Here is a 16,227-nt window from a genome sequence, read left to right as displayed (position 1 = left end):
AAAATTCCCAATGGTATCAGCATCAGGCTTTTTATTTGGCTCATGTGATAAAGATTGTGCTGCCTTTATCTCCAGATCTTATAAGTAAAACAGACTGATTTTAACTCTTTCTCTGTACTATATTAAATGTTTTACATATGATATCGTATTCAATGATTGTAAGTTTGGGAGGCAGGTTCTGTTATTAGCCCTTTCTTACATATGAGGGTTCTCCAAGACTAGCAAGTGTGGGAAACTTGCCCAAAGTCTCACAGCCCAGAAGTGTCAGGCACAATATTGAGGCCAGGTCAGCTTGATCATTAAGGTCATACTATGAAATCTTCACTCTGCAGACTCATTCATTCCTCTCAATGTGCCCCCACCATCTTTTCTTTAGCCCTCTTGCCTACCTCCACATTCAGCACACTTCTGCCTCTAGATATCTTCAGTGAAAATCAAATTTTTCCCTGTAGACTTATTTTTCTGCTCATGTTCACAAATCCCAGAAGATAGTAATCATAATATGATTGCTTTTATATGGAGACATGATAAATATAATAATGACAATCATGAATCACAGAGGAATCCACAAATAGATTTAGCGGATTCTGTTGTTATGTAAATCAGTCCACTTAAGTGCTGGGTTGAGCACTGGCTAAAGTGAGAGAAATCTGCTTTCCCTGGTGTCTCATAAAATGGATATTGGCGTCTATAAAAACAGGAAAGCCAGCCATCCAACTTATAGTTACTGACTTCCTCTCTTTCCTTTAACCTAATAACAGCCAGTGTCCAGAAGGATACATCTGTGTGAAGGCTGGTAGAAACCCCAACTATGGCTACACAAGCTTCGACACCTTTAGCTGGGCTTTCTTGTCCTTATTTCGTCTTATGACTCAAGACTTCTGGGAAAACCTTTATCAACTGGTGAGAACAGATAAAATGATTCTTCTGGGAAGCATGAAATACTGAGATCAAGAGAATTGCTATAATATACTTTATTACTTAGAGTGTGAGCTCATAACATCCTGTATAAAATTTAACAAAATATCTCTTCCATTTTTGCAGACATTACGTGCTGCTGGGAAAACATACATGATATTTTTTGTGCTAGTCATTTTCTTGGGCTCATTCTACCTTATAAATTTAATCCTGGCTGTGGTGGCCATGGCCTATGAGGAACAGAATCAGGCAACGCTGGAAGAGGCTGAACAGAAGGAAGCTGAATTTCAGCAGATGCTTGAACAATTAAAAAAGCAACAAGAAGAAGCTCAGGTATAGTAGCAAACTTCGAGCCTTTTTGTGTTTGTTTATCTCAGCTCTCTAACCACACTGTCGAGATCAGAGTCATTTAACACACAAAATCAGCAGTGGTAACTGATGTTCGAAACAAGTCATATGTATTTGGTAAGTGTTAGGAGCCTGTTTGGTTATTAGGAGATTATTATTTTGTTTTGATGATTATTTACGGTCAATAGTAATGGCATCCAAACATGATGAATTATAATGAACTTTGTTGACCTTTTTTTCTCCCTTGTGACCTTTTATTCACTCAAGCTCACAAAGTAGTTATACCTACATACCTTCAGTCGAAGTATTAATCTTCTGAGGAAGCAGAATTCAGTTATAATTGCTTCTTCGTTAGTGTTGCTAGAGGTGGGAAAGGTCAGAAAACCAGGGTCAAACTGAGAAGATTATTTCATAGAGTCTGGAAGAAAGACAAAGACCTATTTAATGTTTATTTTCTATTTCAAGTGTTTAAATGCAAGTTTGTGGATTGCATAAGGAAAACACTGGTACATAAACATACTAAATCATTACATTCTTTGCCTACCGCTCTGTAAATCCTGTAATTTGGACTGTTGAGGCTTCAAAATAAGGCAAGAATTTCTCTAGTTATGTTTGTTTGACTTAATGTCACTAATCCAATTGCCTATATTCGTCTTTTCTTGAATGTAGAGTACAGTTCCCTTTTAACACAGAATATCCTGAATATCAATATGTAATAAAGATCAGATAAATAAAATATACGGGGCTAACAGCAACAATACTGAGCACTTTATCTTTCCAATAACTGAACTGTTGAAATTTACAATATCAATATGTAATAAAGATCAGATAAAATATACTGGGGTAGCAGCAACAACATTGAGCACTTTTTCTGTCCAGTAACTGTATTGTTGAAATTTACAAATTCATTCAGATGCCATGATCTGGGATTTTCTTATATACAATCTATAATCTGCTTTTGTTGTGCATTTCTTAGTGAAATAATCATTTTAAGTCAAAGAGAAAAAAAGGTTTATTGAAACGAAATACTTGACTGAATTAAATTTAATAATTTAGACTGGCACTAAAAGTCATTGTCAAGTGGAAGTGTGATGGATCAGGTTAAAATAGGAAACTTTTAGGGCTTCCCTGGTGGTGCAGTGGTTGAGAATCCGCCTGCCAATGCAGGAGACACGGGTTCGAGCCCTGATCTGGGAAGATCGCACATGCCGCGGAGCAACTGGCCCCGTGTGCCACAACTACTGAGCCTGCGCTCTAGAGCCTGCGCTCTAGAGCCTGTGCTCCGCAACAAGAGAGGCCGCGATAGTGAGGCCCGCACACCGCGATGAAGAGTGGCCCCTGCTCGCCGCAACTATAGAAAGCCCTCGCACAGAAACGAAGAGCCAACACAGCCATAGATAAATAAATTAATAAATAAATAAAATTTAAAAAAAAAGGAAACCTTTAGTTCTTAAATTCTTTCCTTCTTATGATATTGTTTAAATCACAGAAAAAATCATTATGATATTTGAGTATCGTATTTATCTTATTAGATAATTAGAAAGTGTAGTGTGAGGCTACAGGTTGAAGATCTTCATTAAAGTCACATGTATCATCTTCCACTTTTCTTTTCATTTTAATTCTTTAATCGGTCTAACGACAATGCATTGTTTTACAAATACATACTAGAATGGAGAATCATTTTTCAAAATCACATATTCATGATACCAAAATTAAAGTAAGCAGTAACATAGATAGAGTTTTTCAAAGTGTATATACAACTACCATCTCCCTTGAACCCTTCTAGGCAGCAGCTGCAGCAGCATCTGCTGAATCAAGAGACTTCAGTGGTGCTGGTGGGATAGGGGTTTTCTCAGAAAGTTCTTCAGTAGCATCAAAGTTGAGCTCCAAGAGTGAAAAAGAGCTGAAAAACAGACGGAAGAAAAAGAAACAGAAAGAACAGTCTGGAGAAGAAGAGAAGGAAGATGGGGTCCACAAATCTGAATCTGAAGACAGCATAAGAAGAAAAGGTTTCCGTTTTTCCTTAGAAGGAAGCAGGCTGACATATGAAAAGAGGTTTTCCTCTCCACACCAGGTAAAAATATTAGATTATGTAAATTGCATTGTCATAACAAACACAATTCTTTTAAGATTTGCCAGAATTTGTTTAGATAAAACTGCCTTCTTCCTGGATGGCACAATGCTTTCAGAATGGTAATGATCATTGAGTGTTTTGGTTATTACCTCAAGGAATTTGTGAGTTTTACGACTTTTTGGAATTCAGGAACGCATTTTTAGAGCATAGATCCCACTGGGCTTGGGAAGGCTTGTGATTCTGAGACTTCTCAGGGCAGTTTTCTACATGAGGAATAATCAGCAGATGATTACTGTCCCTTCTTAGCTGTGGTGCCTGGACCCAGTTAATTGTAGGTTTTCTGAGTGACAGGTTCCTAAAAGTGAAGAGTGGATTCTTTCAGACCATCTGTGCAGTTGTTCCCCTGCATGTGTGAACTTCATATGAGGAGTGTATTCTTCGTGTCCTTGTTTCAAGGGAAACCGAAGCAAAATTTTTCTAGAAATGTAATCAAAAATTTTAGGTAGACATGCACTGAAGAAGATTTATGACACTAAGTAAACAGTTGTGCTTAATTGCTCTTGATTATCTTTGTCTCATGTTTAATGAGACTTGCATGAAAAGAATATCTTGGCTTACATAGTGTAGAAAATGATATCTAGATGCTTCTGGCTTATGTACCAACACAAGCTGCTGAAACTTTGAAATTTAGGATCCTTAATTGTCTTTGAAATTACCAAGAGAATTACCAGAAATACAGTTTTTCGGTAGTGAAAGCTTAATATCCATACAGTTAACAGTCACAGTTTGAACAACACCGATAACAGTGATAATAGCTAACACCTAGGTGGTGCATTTCTACTTGAAGCCACTCACTGCAGCCCTAGGGTTGTACTATAATCTTCATCCCCAATCTGCAGATGTGAAGACAGGGGAAGGCTGGTATTCTTCGCTGAGTGCCTGTTTTGTGCTTGGCATTCTTCTTACTCTACCATAATTAATGTTAACAGCCCTGCATAGTACTACTTTCACTATTTTTTAGGCTCAGTGAAGTTAAATAATTGCCCAATGTCATCTGGTTATTAAAGGTTGAAGCGGCATTCAGATTTGGCCTGACACTGATACCCTTGAACTTTCCACTGTATCAGGCTGACTAGAAAGAATATCTTTAAAAAAAAATCTTTTTTTTCCCTGGCAGTCCAGTGGTTAAGACTTCACCTTCCAATGCAGCCAGGTGCAGGTCCGATCCCTGGTCAAGGGACTAAGACACCACATGCCATGTGGCATGGCCAAAAATTTTTTTTAAAATAATAATAATAAAAGAAATTAAAATATTTTTAAAAATCTTAAGAAACTGTTGAGGAAATTTACAATTTGATTTCATTTAAAAGATACGTATATTTAGGATTATACATGCTCTTTGTACATTTTTTAGTATACACAGTCTCACATAGCCTTATGTTTAATACATATAAATTTTTATGTCAGCCTGATTCATTCCAAGTCCAGGTAACATTATAAGATAGGATAAATTAAAGGCTTAGTGAGGTTGAATTCAAATTTGAAGTAGAATTTGTTTTTAAATAAATACCAACATTTACTTACCCCTATTCATGTTGTTGTCACAATCATTATGATTACATTAGTGGAGATACTAATCTTAATAAATGTGAATTTTTAAAAATCAAATCCCCTTTTTAGAGCATTGTTTATTTTGAAGGAAGGGAAAAGGAGAAGGAGGGAAGGAGGAAAGAAGGAAAGTAACTTACCTGAGGAAAAACTACCTAAATCTGAACTGCAAACCAACAGATACCACAGAGTTATTCCAATTTGCTTCATTTCAAGTCCTATAGAACTAATTCTAGGCAAAATAGTAAAGTCTGAAAATGTTAGGCTCTATCCCATCTGTTTCTGTAAATTTTGTCCAAAGACGTAACATTTTCCCCATACTGTCTTCTTAAAACCTCTGCTTCCTAGTTGGGCATTATAGGTGATCACTCATACAACATGTAATATCTGGCTCAAATTGATATTTGTTTCTGAAGTGGTGTGTGTATAAAAATAGAACTAAAGATTTTTATCTGATAAAGAAGTAGACAAGTAACTAAGAAGATGGAGAGGGCAATGGAGAGGCACAGAGAGAGAGAGGGATAAAGGAAGAAGAAGAAAGGGAGGGATGCTGAAATCATATTAATCCCACTTTGCAAGACCCTGTAAGTACTACTGAAAATAGTGAACCAGGTTCTTAACCTGGGTACAGTGATGAAGGGTCCATAGCTTTTGTTAGATTTTTCAAGGGCCTAAGGCCCCAAAGTATTAAAAACTATTGTTTTGTAGTGACATGATAGGCAACTGTGTTGGTAACCATTTCTACTTTCATATTGAAAAAAATATAATGTATACTTTTATCATAGGATTATAATTTTCTCAGTAGAGTAGGTGGATTGTATGAAATATTTTTTAGACTTCAATATGACTTGTTAGTGTGGGAGAAGGGAAAGAAGAAAGTCAAGATTGCAATCTCTAATGACGTCTCAGGACAACCTGAATATTTTATTTTGAAGCCTTTATAAGATACTGTTGACTTTCTGAAGTTATTATTTCCCTCCATATTTGTGATAAACGAGGAGTTTTTAGAGATCCATTTGGTATGGCAGATTTTTTTCTTACTGTCCATCCTCTATTTGTGGCATAGCATTTGATTGCTATGGATTTATGTAATCAATGTAAACAGTGGAAGTTGATGCTAACGGATGGGAAACAATCATTTTTCATATAGCTGCCATATGTAAACTATGCTCTTGTGTGGCATAATTCACCTTTGAACTTTGAGAAACACTGTGTGCAATTTAATAACATTTCTCTCCAGCCCTTCTATTGGCTCTAATTGAGGGGAGTACTTGTAGTTAAAATAAAAACTCTTACTAAGAGTGGTACGTATACATAATTTCTACTTTATTTCTTATTGCCAAGCATTTCTTATCTGGCTTCTTTTTGAGGTAATGATAACCAGTAGGTCAGAAATTCTGTAACTGTTATGTCCTTATAGCTAATTTAAAGTCCCTTGTGAAGGGAGAGAAAGGAGACATGAAAGAAATTGGATAGTGTAGGAGAAGTTTAAAAAATACTCGTATTGGGGACTTCCCTGGTGGTCCAGTGGTTAAGACTCCACACTCCCAATGCACAGGGCCCGGGTTTGATCCCTGGTCAGGGATACTGTGTGCTGCAACTAAGACCCAGCACAGCCAAATAAATAAATAAATATTAAAAAATAGAAAAAAAAATAATACTCATATGGAAACAATAAAAGAAAAGAATAATGAAGTTGATAACAGGATGATAAAACATGGGTATAGGAAAAGAAGAAATAAGTTCTGCTGTGGGAGCAGATCCGTATTCTTAGATGTGTTTCTGTAAATAATGAATAAGATCATATAACATAAGATAGTGTTTAAAGATCATAGACATTTTATAGATGTTTATAGATGTTATTGAGAAAATCATTCTTTAGCTGAAAATAAAATTAAATGTATACTTATTAGTCAGGGAATGTTAAAAATATATAGGTACAAAATAATAATTTTAGTTAGCTTTAAATCCTTTGGAGATAAAAAGATGAAACTAGTAATGGTTAAATGATAAAGTTGGTATTCTATTAATAATCATAGAAATCCAACTTAAGCCAGCTTAAGCAAAAAAGAGGATTAAATTATATAAATGATATCAATGAGTAGCTTTAGGCACAGCTAGATGCAAAGGCTCAAAACATGTTATCAGGGTCAAGTATTACTCCACATCTCCAGGTTCCTCCAATATGCTGATAAGATGCCCACCATGGCTCCAAACTTACATTCAATATTTTTTAGCAACCTCAATCGAAAATGCACCTCTTTCTCTACAATTGTACAAGAAATTGGTGGCTGTCAAGGGACCATGCAGGGTCTCCTTCCCATTTTCAAACCAGGCTCTATGGCCAGAGGCATGGAATACACTCATTGACTAGACCTGGGCCATGGTCTTGCCTGGGGGGCAGTTCTTGGAGATAATCGGGGTACTGTCAACAGAAAAAGAACAAATGGGTATTGGACAAACAGAAACAAGTGCTCACTAGAGTGAGGTTGTAAAAATAGACTAGTAATTAACAGGAAATGATTCGTTGTGCTCAATGGTACTATGTTTGAGAATCAAAGTAAACTGAATGATAACAGTGACATTGTAGTCATCTAGAAAATTGTCAAATGGTTTTGACCAGATACTTAGTGAAGACCAGGTTTGTAAATATGGTGCTCTTTAGATTTCTTGAGACAGAAGAGTGAAAATCAGGGAATGAATCGTACAGTTCTTTCAGCTAGATTTGTTTAAATTATTCATGAGGACTGTTATAAAATATGCAAAGGGAAGGAGAGAAGTTGCTCCTTGTACTATAATTAAACAGACCTACTAGCAAGATTGGTTTTATTTTCCTTGGTGGTGAGATCTGCATCTGGGTGTGGGCACTAGTGAACTCTTACTGGTGTAGTTTTGGCTTCAAAGGATCAAAACTTAGTTGTGTACTTAATTGCTTTCCACTGGATTGTTAAATAAGAATAGTTTCTAGAGAAGGGTCTAGCAAAGATTTCAGTTCTAGGTGCCAGAAATGAGACAAAACAGTCTTTGGGGGGGGTACTTATGACTATCTGAAGTCATGGGTAAAGTAGAAGAAAATGGTAGAAAATGAGAGCTCAGAAGATGAAAATCAAGGAAAGGAGGAAAAGGGAGAGCAAAACAAAAGACCTGTACCTTGTAGAAAGTGCCAGAACCCCACCAGCAGTTGCCACAGGAGCCCTTGCTTCCACCTGTCCAATGCCTTACCTTTGGTGAGTCAACAGCTATGAAATGAAGAGTCCAGGCTCATATTGTTCAGGACACCAGCACTTAATTCTGTTCATCTGTTTTTTGTTTGTTTCCTTTCTTGTTATTGATAGTCTTTATTGAGCATCCGTGGCTCCCTTTTCTCTCCAAGACGCAACAGTAGGGCGAGCCTTTTCAGCTTCAGAGGTCGAGCCAAGGATATTGGCTCTGAGAATGACTTTGCCGATGATGAGCACAGCACCTTCGAAGACAATGACAGCAGAAGAGACTCTCTGTTTGTGCCGCACAGACACGGGGAGCGGCGCCCCAGCAACGTCAGCCAGGCCAGCCGCGCCTCCAGGGTGCTCCCCGTTCTGCCCGTGAACGGGAAGATGCACAGTGCTGTGGATTGCAACGGCGTGGTCTCCCTCGTCGGGGGCCCTTCTGCTCTCACATCTCCCGCTGGACAGCTCCTGCCAGAGGTGAGGCCAGTGAAAACTGCAGCTGTTGGCGAGGGAGCTGTGGCTGGTTGCAGGCAGGAATGGGTTTCGATATCCACACGTGTGAATTTTACGGAGTCTAACGTTCAAAGGCCGAAATAAGTTATGAACTTATTTTGTCAAATTGTTCAATTCAGACTTTTCTCAAATGAATTAAAAACGTAGGTTGGGTCTCATAGACTATAATTAGAAGTGTTCCTTCATCATTATTACTACAGAATGAAACTTGCCAAAAAGTATAGCAACAATTTATCATGCATTATGATTAGTTAATATAAGCAAAGTAAATGCAAGAAGTGATATAAATACTTATCTTAAGGATCTTGTTATCTCTGTTCCTTTAAAAGAAGAACTTGATACTTCCACTTGAAGTAGATAGTATTACTAAATACATCTAAATCCTGCAATGCAGCATTCTTCCTCTTGGAAGGTCAGAGTGCTGTAACATTTTTAGCACCCAGATGACCATTGTACATCTGTGTGGTAAAGAAGCCACTCGAAGTACCTGGTAAAGTCATGTGTTGTAATTGTTAGGGCAGATTTCAATTCTTATATTACCGTCATGAATTTTTTAATTAACATAGTGGCCCTAAATCATGCATATGAAAAAGGGTTTCAACTAAATACCAGACACTTACAGGGATATGTTATTGACATTTCCTTTGTAAAACATAGGTGCTTTTTAAGTTTGGTATTAAATAAGATTTCATTTGCCAATATAAATATATTCTAGCAATGTCATTAGTTATACTTTATAGCTTACAGAGTCATATTAAAATCTTCTCAGTATGATTTTTTTTTTTTACACAATTCTACTCATTATAGTTGGACGAGCTCTTTAAGCTACATTAAAATCATATGGAGTCAGCTTTCAGTCACCTAATAGAGGAGATTCTTACCTTGGATTATAGACATAGCCACTGATCTTCACTTTTTTCACATAGCCTCTCCCCACCACTTTCTCCCAGAGAAATGTCCAGGTATCCTGGAGTCAGATCAAATCATGAAAGAAGTAGAACTCTGTTGTGAAAGAAACTGGACGAATGCAAAGGGAATGTCAACTTCTCTTAAAAAATAATCATGGCTAACTATGTACTAGATACTGTCCAGAACACTTTACGTGCATTAATTCATTTAGTCCTCACAACAGCCCTTTATTGTAGTTACTAATATTATCCTCATTTTATAAGGAGGAAACTGAGGCCTGTGCACGGTGGAGCTAGGGTTTGACCCCAGGTATGCTGACTACTGAACCTACATTCTATGCGTATTGCAATATTACCTCCCATTAATTTTCTTAAATGGAAAAGAAGACATGGCCAAGGAAACAAAAACTTTCATTTTAACCCAGTGTATCTCAAAATATATTTCATCCTCAGACTACTTACATCAGAATTCCGTGGGATACTTTTCAAAGTGGAAATTCCTCATTTCCCCCTCCCTCCACCCCTGGCAACCACCATTCTACTCTCTGCTTCTCTGAGTTTGATGACCACAGAGTCCAAAATTTCATTTATGCAAGATAAATAAATTCTGGATATGTTACTATATAGTATAGGACCTAGAGCTAACAATACTGAATTGTAAATTTAAAATTTGCTAAGAAGGTAGATCTCATGTTAAGTGTTCTTACCCCAAATAGCAACAACAACAATAATACGAGGAGTGGAAGGAAACTTTAGAAGGTGATGGAAATGTTTATGACCTGACGGTGGTGATGGTTCATGGGTGTATACTTATCCCCAAACTCATCAAGTTGCATACCTGAAATATATACAGCTTTTTACATGTTGATAATACCTCAATAAAGTGGTTTAAAGAAAGAAATGGAGATTTCTGGGCCCACACTTACTCAGACCAAAAGGCCGAGGAGAGCAAGATCAGAAATTTCTTCTTCCTTGAAAAGTATCTCACATGGTTCTTACACATAATAAAGTATGAGTATCACTGATCTTGATAAAGGTTAATTGAACAAACAAAAATAAATCCACAACTTCTTTGCATAAATACAAAGAGAATGTAAGTCTGTCAGAAGATATTTAGCATTTATCAATAATTACCAATCAGAGAGGGTGGGATAATCTCTGAAGGCAAATTGGGGCAGTTTGAAACAAAGCCTAGTGTGATCTCTATTTCCTGCTGCCTTGTGTCCATCCTTCAGTGCTACAGTCAGGTGTGAGGCAGGGCACTGCAACATGAGCTGCAACATATGGTGTCACATGAGCTGAAAGTGCAGGCCAAAGAAGGGACTTTGCAAGACTGCAGAGAGGAAAAGAGAACAGAAAATAAAGAGCTGCAAACAAATGCCACCCTCCAAAGCACACAATATCCTACACTTTACACATAAATTCAACTGAAGCAATGTAACTTAAGAAAGAATTTCCTTGGTAATATCATTAGAGATTTTGGAATCTAGCACTAAAAATTAGACAGATATAGGATTACACATATAATTTTATATAGAGCAGAAGTGACTAGATGACCTTTAAGCGACCCTATTTTTTCTTTCTTTCTTTCTTCCTTCCTTCCTTTCTTTCTTTCTTTTCGTTTTAACATCTTTATTGGAGTATAATTGCTTTACAATGGTGTGTTAGTTTCTGCTTTATAACAAAGTGAATCAGTTATACATATACATATATTCCCATATCTCTTCCCTCTTGCGTCTCCCTCCCTCTCACCCTCCCTATCCCACCCCTCTAGGTGGTCACAAAGCACAGAGCTGATCTCCATGTGCTATGCGGCTGCTTCCCACTAGCTATCTATTTTACATTTGGTAGTGTATATATGTCCATGCCACTCTCTCACTTTGTCCCAGCTTACCCTTCCCCCTCCCCATATCCTCCAGTAGGTCTGCATCTTTATTCCCATCTTGCCCCTAGGGTCTTCATGACCATTTTTTTTTTTTAGATTCCATATATATGTGTTAGCATACAGTGTTTGTTTTTCTCTTTCTGACTTACTTCACTCTGTATGACAGACTCTAGGTGCATCCACCTCACTACAAATAACTCAACTTTGTTTCTTTTTATGGCTGAGTAATATTCCATTGTATATATGGGCCACATCTTCTTTATCCATTCATCTGTCAGAGGACACTTAGCTTGCTTCCATGTCCTGGCTATTGTAAATAGAGCTGCAATGAACATTGTGGTACATGACTCTTTTTGAATTATGGTTTTATCAGGGTATATGCCCAGTAGTGGGATTGCTGGGTTGTATGGTAGTTCTATTTTTAGTTGTTTAAGGAACCTCCATATGGTTCTCCATAGTGGCTCTATCAATTTACATTCCCACCAACAGTGCAAGATGGTTCCCTTTTCTCCACACCCTCTCAAGCATTTATTGTTTGTAGATTTTTTGATGATGGCCATTCTGACCGGTGTGAGGTGATAGCTCATTGTAGTTTTGATTTGCATTTCTCTAATGATTAATGATGTTGAGCATTCTTTCATGTGTTTGTTGGCAATCTGTATGTCTTCTTTGGAGAAATGTCTATTTAGGTCTTCTGCCCATTTTTGGATTGGGTTGTTTGTTTTTTTGATATTGAGCTGAATGAGCTGCTTGTAAATTTTGGAGATTAATCCTTTGTCAGTTGCTTCATTTGCAAATATTTTCTCCCATTCTGAGGGTTGTCTTTTCATCTTGTTTATGGTTTCCTTTGCTGTGCAAAAGCTTTTAAGTTTCATTAGGTCCCATTTGTTTATTTTTGTTTTTATTTCCATTTCTCTAGGAGGTGGGTCAGAAAGGATCTTGCTGTGATTTATGTCATAGAGTGTTCTGCCTATGTTTTCCTCTAAGAGTTTGATAGTGTCTGGTCTTACATTTAGGTCTTTAATCCATTTTGAGTTTATTTTTGTGTATGGTGTTAGGGAGTGTTCTAATTTCATACTTTGACATGTAGCTGTCCAGTTTTCCCAGCACCTCTTATTGAAGAGGCTGTCTTTTCTCCACTGTATATACTTGCCTCCTTTATCAAAAATAAGGTGACCATATGTACGTGGGTTTATCTCTGAGCTTTCTATCCTGTTCCAGTTATGAATATTTCTGTTTTTGTGCCAGTACCATACTGTCTTGATTACTGTAGCTTTGTAGTATAGTCTGATTCCTATAAGTCAGGGAGCCTGATTCCTCCAGCTCCGTTTTTCTTTCTCAAGTTTGCTTTGGCTATTTGGGGTCTTCTGTGTTTCCGTACAAATTGTGAATTTTTTTGTTCTAGTTCTGTGAAAAATGCCAGTGGTAGTTTGATAGGGATTGCATTGAATCTGTAGATTGCTTTGGGAAGTATAGTCATTTTCACAATGTTGAGTCTTCCAGTCCAAGAACATGGTATATCTCTCCATCTATTTGTATCATCTTTAATTTCTTTCATCAGTGTCTTATAGTTTTCTGCATACAGGTCTTTTGTCTCCTTAGGTAGGTTTATTCCTAGATATTGTGTTCTTTTTGTTGCAATGGTAAATGGGAGTGTTTTCTTAATTTCACTTTCAGATTTTTCATAATTAGTATACAGGAATGAGAGATTTCTGTGCATTAATTTCATATCCTGCTACTTTACCAAATTCATAAGTGACCCTATTTTTTCCTTCCAACTTTGCCTTTCTCTGACAATGCAAAATATTTTAAATTCTGAGAGGCAATTTTTGATTTAAAGAGCTTTAGTTTCAGAGAGGGGTTATTTCTTTTCTCATTAATTTTACTTTTCTTTCACAGTAAAATTAATTTTAGAGCAACCTAAATGAATGTTTATTCCCATTAATGACAGTCCTATCAATTGAGTGGAAAGTCTGCTTTTGATATGTATGCATTAGAGGCATGCAGGTTAATAAAATAATGTTAAATATTCATAGCACAATAAAGTAGATGAACAGGACTCATATTACTGTTTTAGAAATAAGGAAACTCCTCAGAGAACTAAAAGTGACTTCTTATTTATTATTAGCACTCAGACCCACATTAGGAATGCTTGAGTTTTGCCCTTTTTTCCTGTGACCATTAACTTCATTATCTGAGCTCCTAACGTAGGAATAAATTTCTGCCCATATTGAAATTCTGTTGAGTTTATTTTGGAATAGAAACATGTCAAGTCATTACAACATTGCTAAAAATCAAAGACCCTCCCCCCCCAATTTGATGTTTTGCCTTAAATTAGAGTTTCAATGCCAAGGATGGGTTGTCTTGTAAGTGTAAGACAAAGTTATAGATAGTTCTAAAAATTAGTTTTATTATTAAGGATGTTGGGAAATGTTACCTGTCTATAATGAACAGAAGCATTTTAAAGTGGAATTCTCATTTTAGGAGAACATATTAGGGAAGCCTTTAAAGTTCTTTTCATACATTAAGCCACATGAATGTATATAAATAAAGATCTAATAGCTCAACCTGTGAGTAAATCAAGGAGTGATATGCTTCAGTATGAAGTCCTAGATAGGACTGGCTGAAATGCTAAAAGGTTATCTATCCTGTAATAGGCATGATCCCTCCAGCCCAAAGCTCCAAGATGGAAGAATTAGAAAAGTCCATCTTGATCACAAACCCAGGCATCCCTGAAAGCTGAGAATATCATGGGCTTTTAAACACTTCCAAGAATGGTGATTCCAGCAATGTCTTAATGAGCTGTTTACATCTGAGAAAGCATGGTGAATACTTAGTTAAGTAACACCTATTACAGGAACACTTTGGATTTTGCTACCCTTAAAAATAATAGTTATTTCATATGAAATTTTTTTTAGGGCACGACTACTGAAACGGAAATAAGAAAGAGACGGTCCAGTTCTTATCATGTTTCCATGGATCTGTTGGAAGATCCTACAGCAAAGCAAAGAGCAACGAGTATGGCTAGTATTTTGACCAACACCATGGAAGGTATGTCAAAAGTCTTACAGCACAATTACTTTGCGGTGCTCTGGTAATGATGAAAAAGCTCTCATAAGTTCCAAGAAAATTCTTCCTGACTTGACACCAAATCATCATTATGTCTTTTACTAAATAAAAGTAAAATCCATGTACAACACATGGATTCTATTGTCTCATACAGATTTTTACATTTAGCCTCCAGGAATCTACTGCAAATTCGAGGTATACTTGGAATACCACTTTGGTAGATTAAGTTCTAAGTTGTTGAAGCTTCTTATGTGCATGACATAAAAAGGAATGTAATGATAAATGTTTATTTTTATGGTGATGCTAACCCATTTAAATTGTATTAACTGCTTGAGACTCAAGCTATAAACTCTTTTGATTTAACCAGATGTATAAATGAAAAAATGAGAATTAGGTTTTGATATTAACGTCTTTGAAGCAAAGTTTTCAAAATTTTGTAAAACTACTTTTGTCTCTCTCTGATCAGATATTACAATATCTCAGCTTTCTCTTTAGTTGCAGATTATACGTGAGTAGTGAATATATTGTTTAGAGGTCTGGATCTTATAATTCCAAAATAAAGACTTTGAGGACAGCTTGATTTGCGATCAATCATTGGCTCTGTGTGTTAGCTTGAGACTCTACACTTGTTTCTTCATCAGTAAAGTGTGGATAATGACGTTTAGATTAAAGTTGTTGTAAAGATTAAATAACGCCTCATATATAAAGTACTTATGTATGTAGAAGCAGCTGGCATGTAGAAGACAGTCAATAAATATTATTATTGGTTGTTTTATTGTTGTTTTGTTAATTCACATGTTTGTGCCTTTCCATACTGTAAGTGAATTCAAACATCATCCACTTCAGCTACTTGGAAAATACTTTCATGTAAAATATATTCTATCCTCCTCCCTTGCTGTCCTTTCCCCTTCTCTCCTTTTCTCTTTTATAACCCCTCCCTTTTCTTCCCCTCCGAAGTGTGTGTGTGTGTGTGTGTTTGTGTGTGTGTGTAGATGTGTCAAAGGAAAAAGAAAGATGGAGAATGAAGGAGAGAGCGCGAACATGTGCTTATGCCTTTCTTCCTGTTAGTTATAGTTTCTCTTGACACTGGATAGATTCTTGCAATAATTATTTTCCAGTCTGAAGGCAAAGATCCCGTGATACTAATATCAGTACCAAAAGCCTAAAAGTCACAGCTAGGAAAATCTCACAGTGTAGATGGCCTTACATATCACAGCCATGTCAGTTACTGCAGGACCCAATTTTCATAATGTCCTAATGCAATATCAGAAATCTTTTCACTGATTTCTATGGAATATTAAACTCAGTACGTTCTTCCCCAACCTCGCCTGCGTTAGCTTGCACTCCCTCTCCCCCCCCAGCTGCCAGTAGCTTGCTCCTCCCTGTCCCTCCAGGTAAATCTTTTGAAGATTCTCTGGTCTTCTGCTCCTTGCCATAGCAAAACCACTGAGAGGAAGCTGCCAGTGGTTCTGCTACCGATGTCAGCAGCATGTCTGCTCCCTAAAGCGAGAAGTAGAGAAGGAGACAGGGTAAGTCTAAATTAACAGTCCTACTTTGAACTTCTGATAGCATTAAGTTTGGGCTAACTTAAGAAATTACTTAAAAAACATCAATCCACCACCACAAGATTGGACTTGTCCACTAATTAAGATACGGAGTTAAAAATGAGTGCACCCACGTCGCCCTCCATGCAAATGT

The 16,227-nt window shown here is 36.9% G+C and overlaps 1 protein-coding gene across 10 annotated transcripts in view; it reads left to right on the top strand.

Annotated features, from left to right (window-relative positions):
- Positions 1 to 16,227, top strand: part of SCN2A (sodium voltage-gated channel alpha subunit 2) — a gene marked incomplete at both ends in the record, with an annotated part of 89,962 nt that overhangs the window by 18,439 nt on the left and 55,296 nt on the right. For 2 of the 10 annotated variants that reach the window (XM_082658533.1, XM_082658529.1), the window contains 5 exons: positions 762 to 903; positions 1,045 to 1,251; positions 3,053 to 3,340; positions 8,284 to 8,631; positions 14,379 to 14,511. In XM_082658533.1, the coding sequence (XP_082514659.1) occupies positions 762 to 903; positions 1,045 to 1,251; positions 3,053 to 3,340; positions 8,284 to 8,631; positions 14,379 to 14,511 (1,118 nt within the window). Of the gene's footprint in view, positions 1 to 761; positions 904 to 1,044; positions 1,252 to 3,052; positions 3,341 to 8,283; positions 8,671 to 14,378; positions 14,512 to 16,227 lie in introns of those variants that run through there. The other 8 variants (XM_082658530.1, XM_082658527.1, XM_082658536.1 and 5 more) reach the window with 7 other exon arrangements.

Source organism: Grampus griseus, assembly GCF_964374135.1.
Source record: "Grampus griseus genome assembly, chromosome: 7".
In the NCBI taxonomy this organism is placed as follows: domain Eukaryota; kingdom Metazoa; phylum Chordata; class Mammalia; order Artiodactyla; family Delphinidae; genus Grampus; species Grampus griseus.
This window is presented reverse-complemented; position numbering and strand designations above follow the sequence as displayed.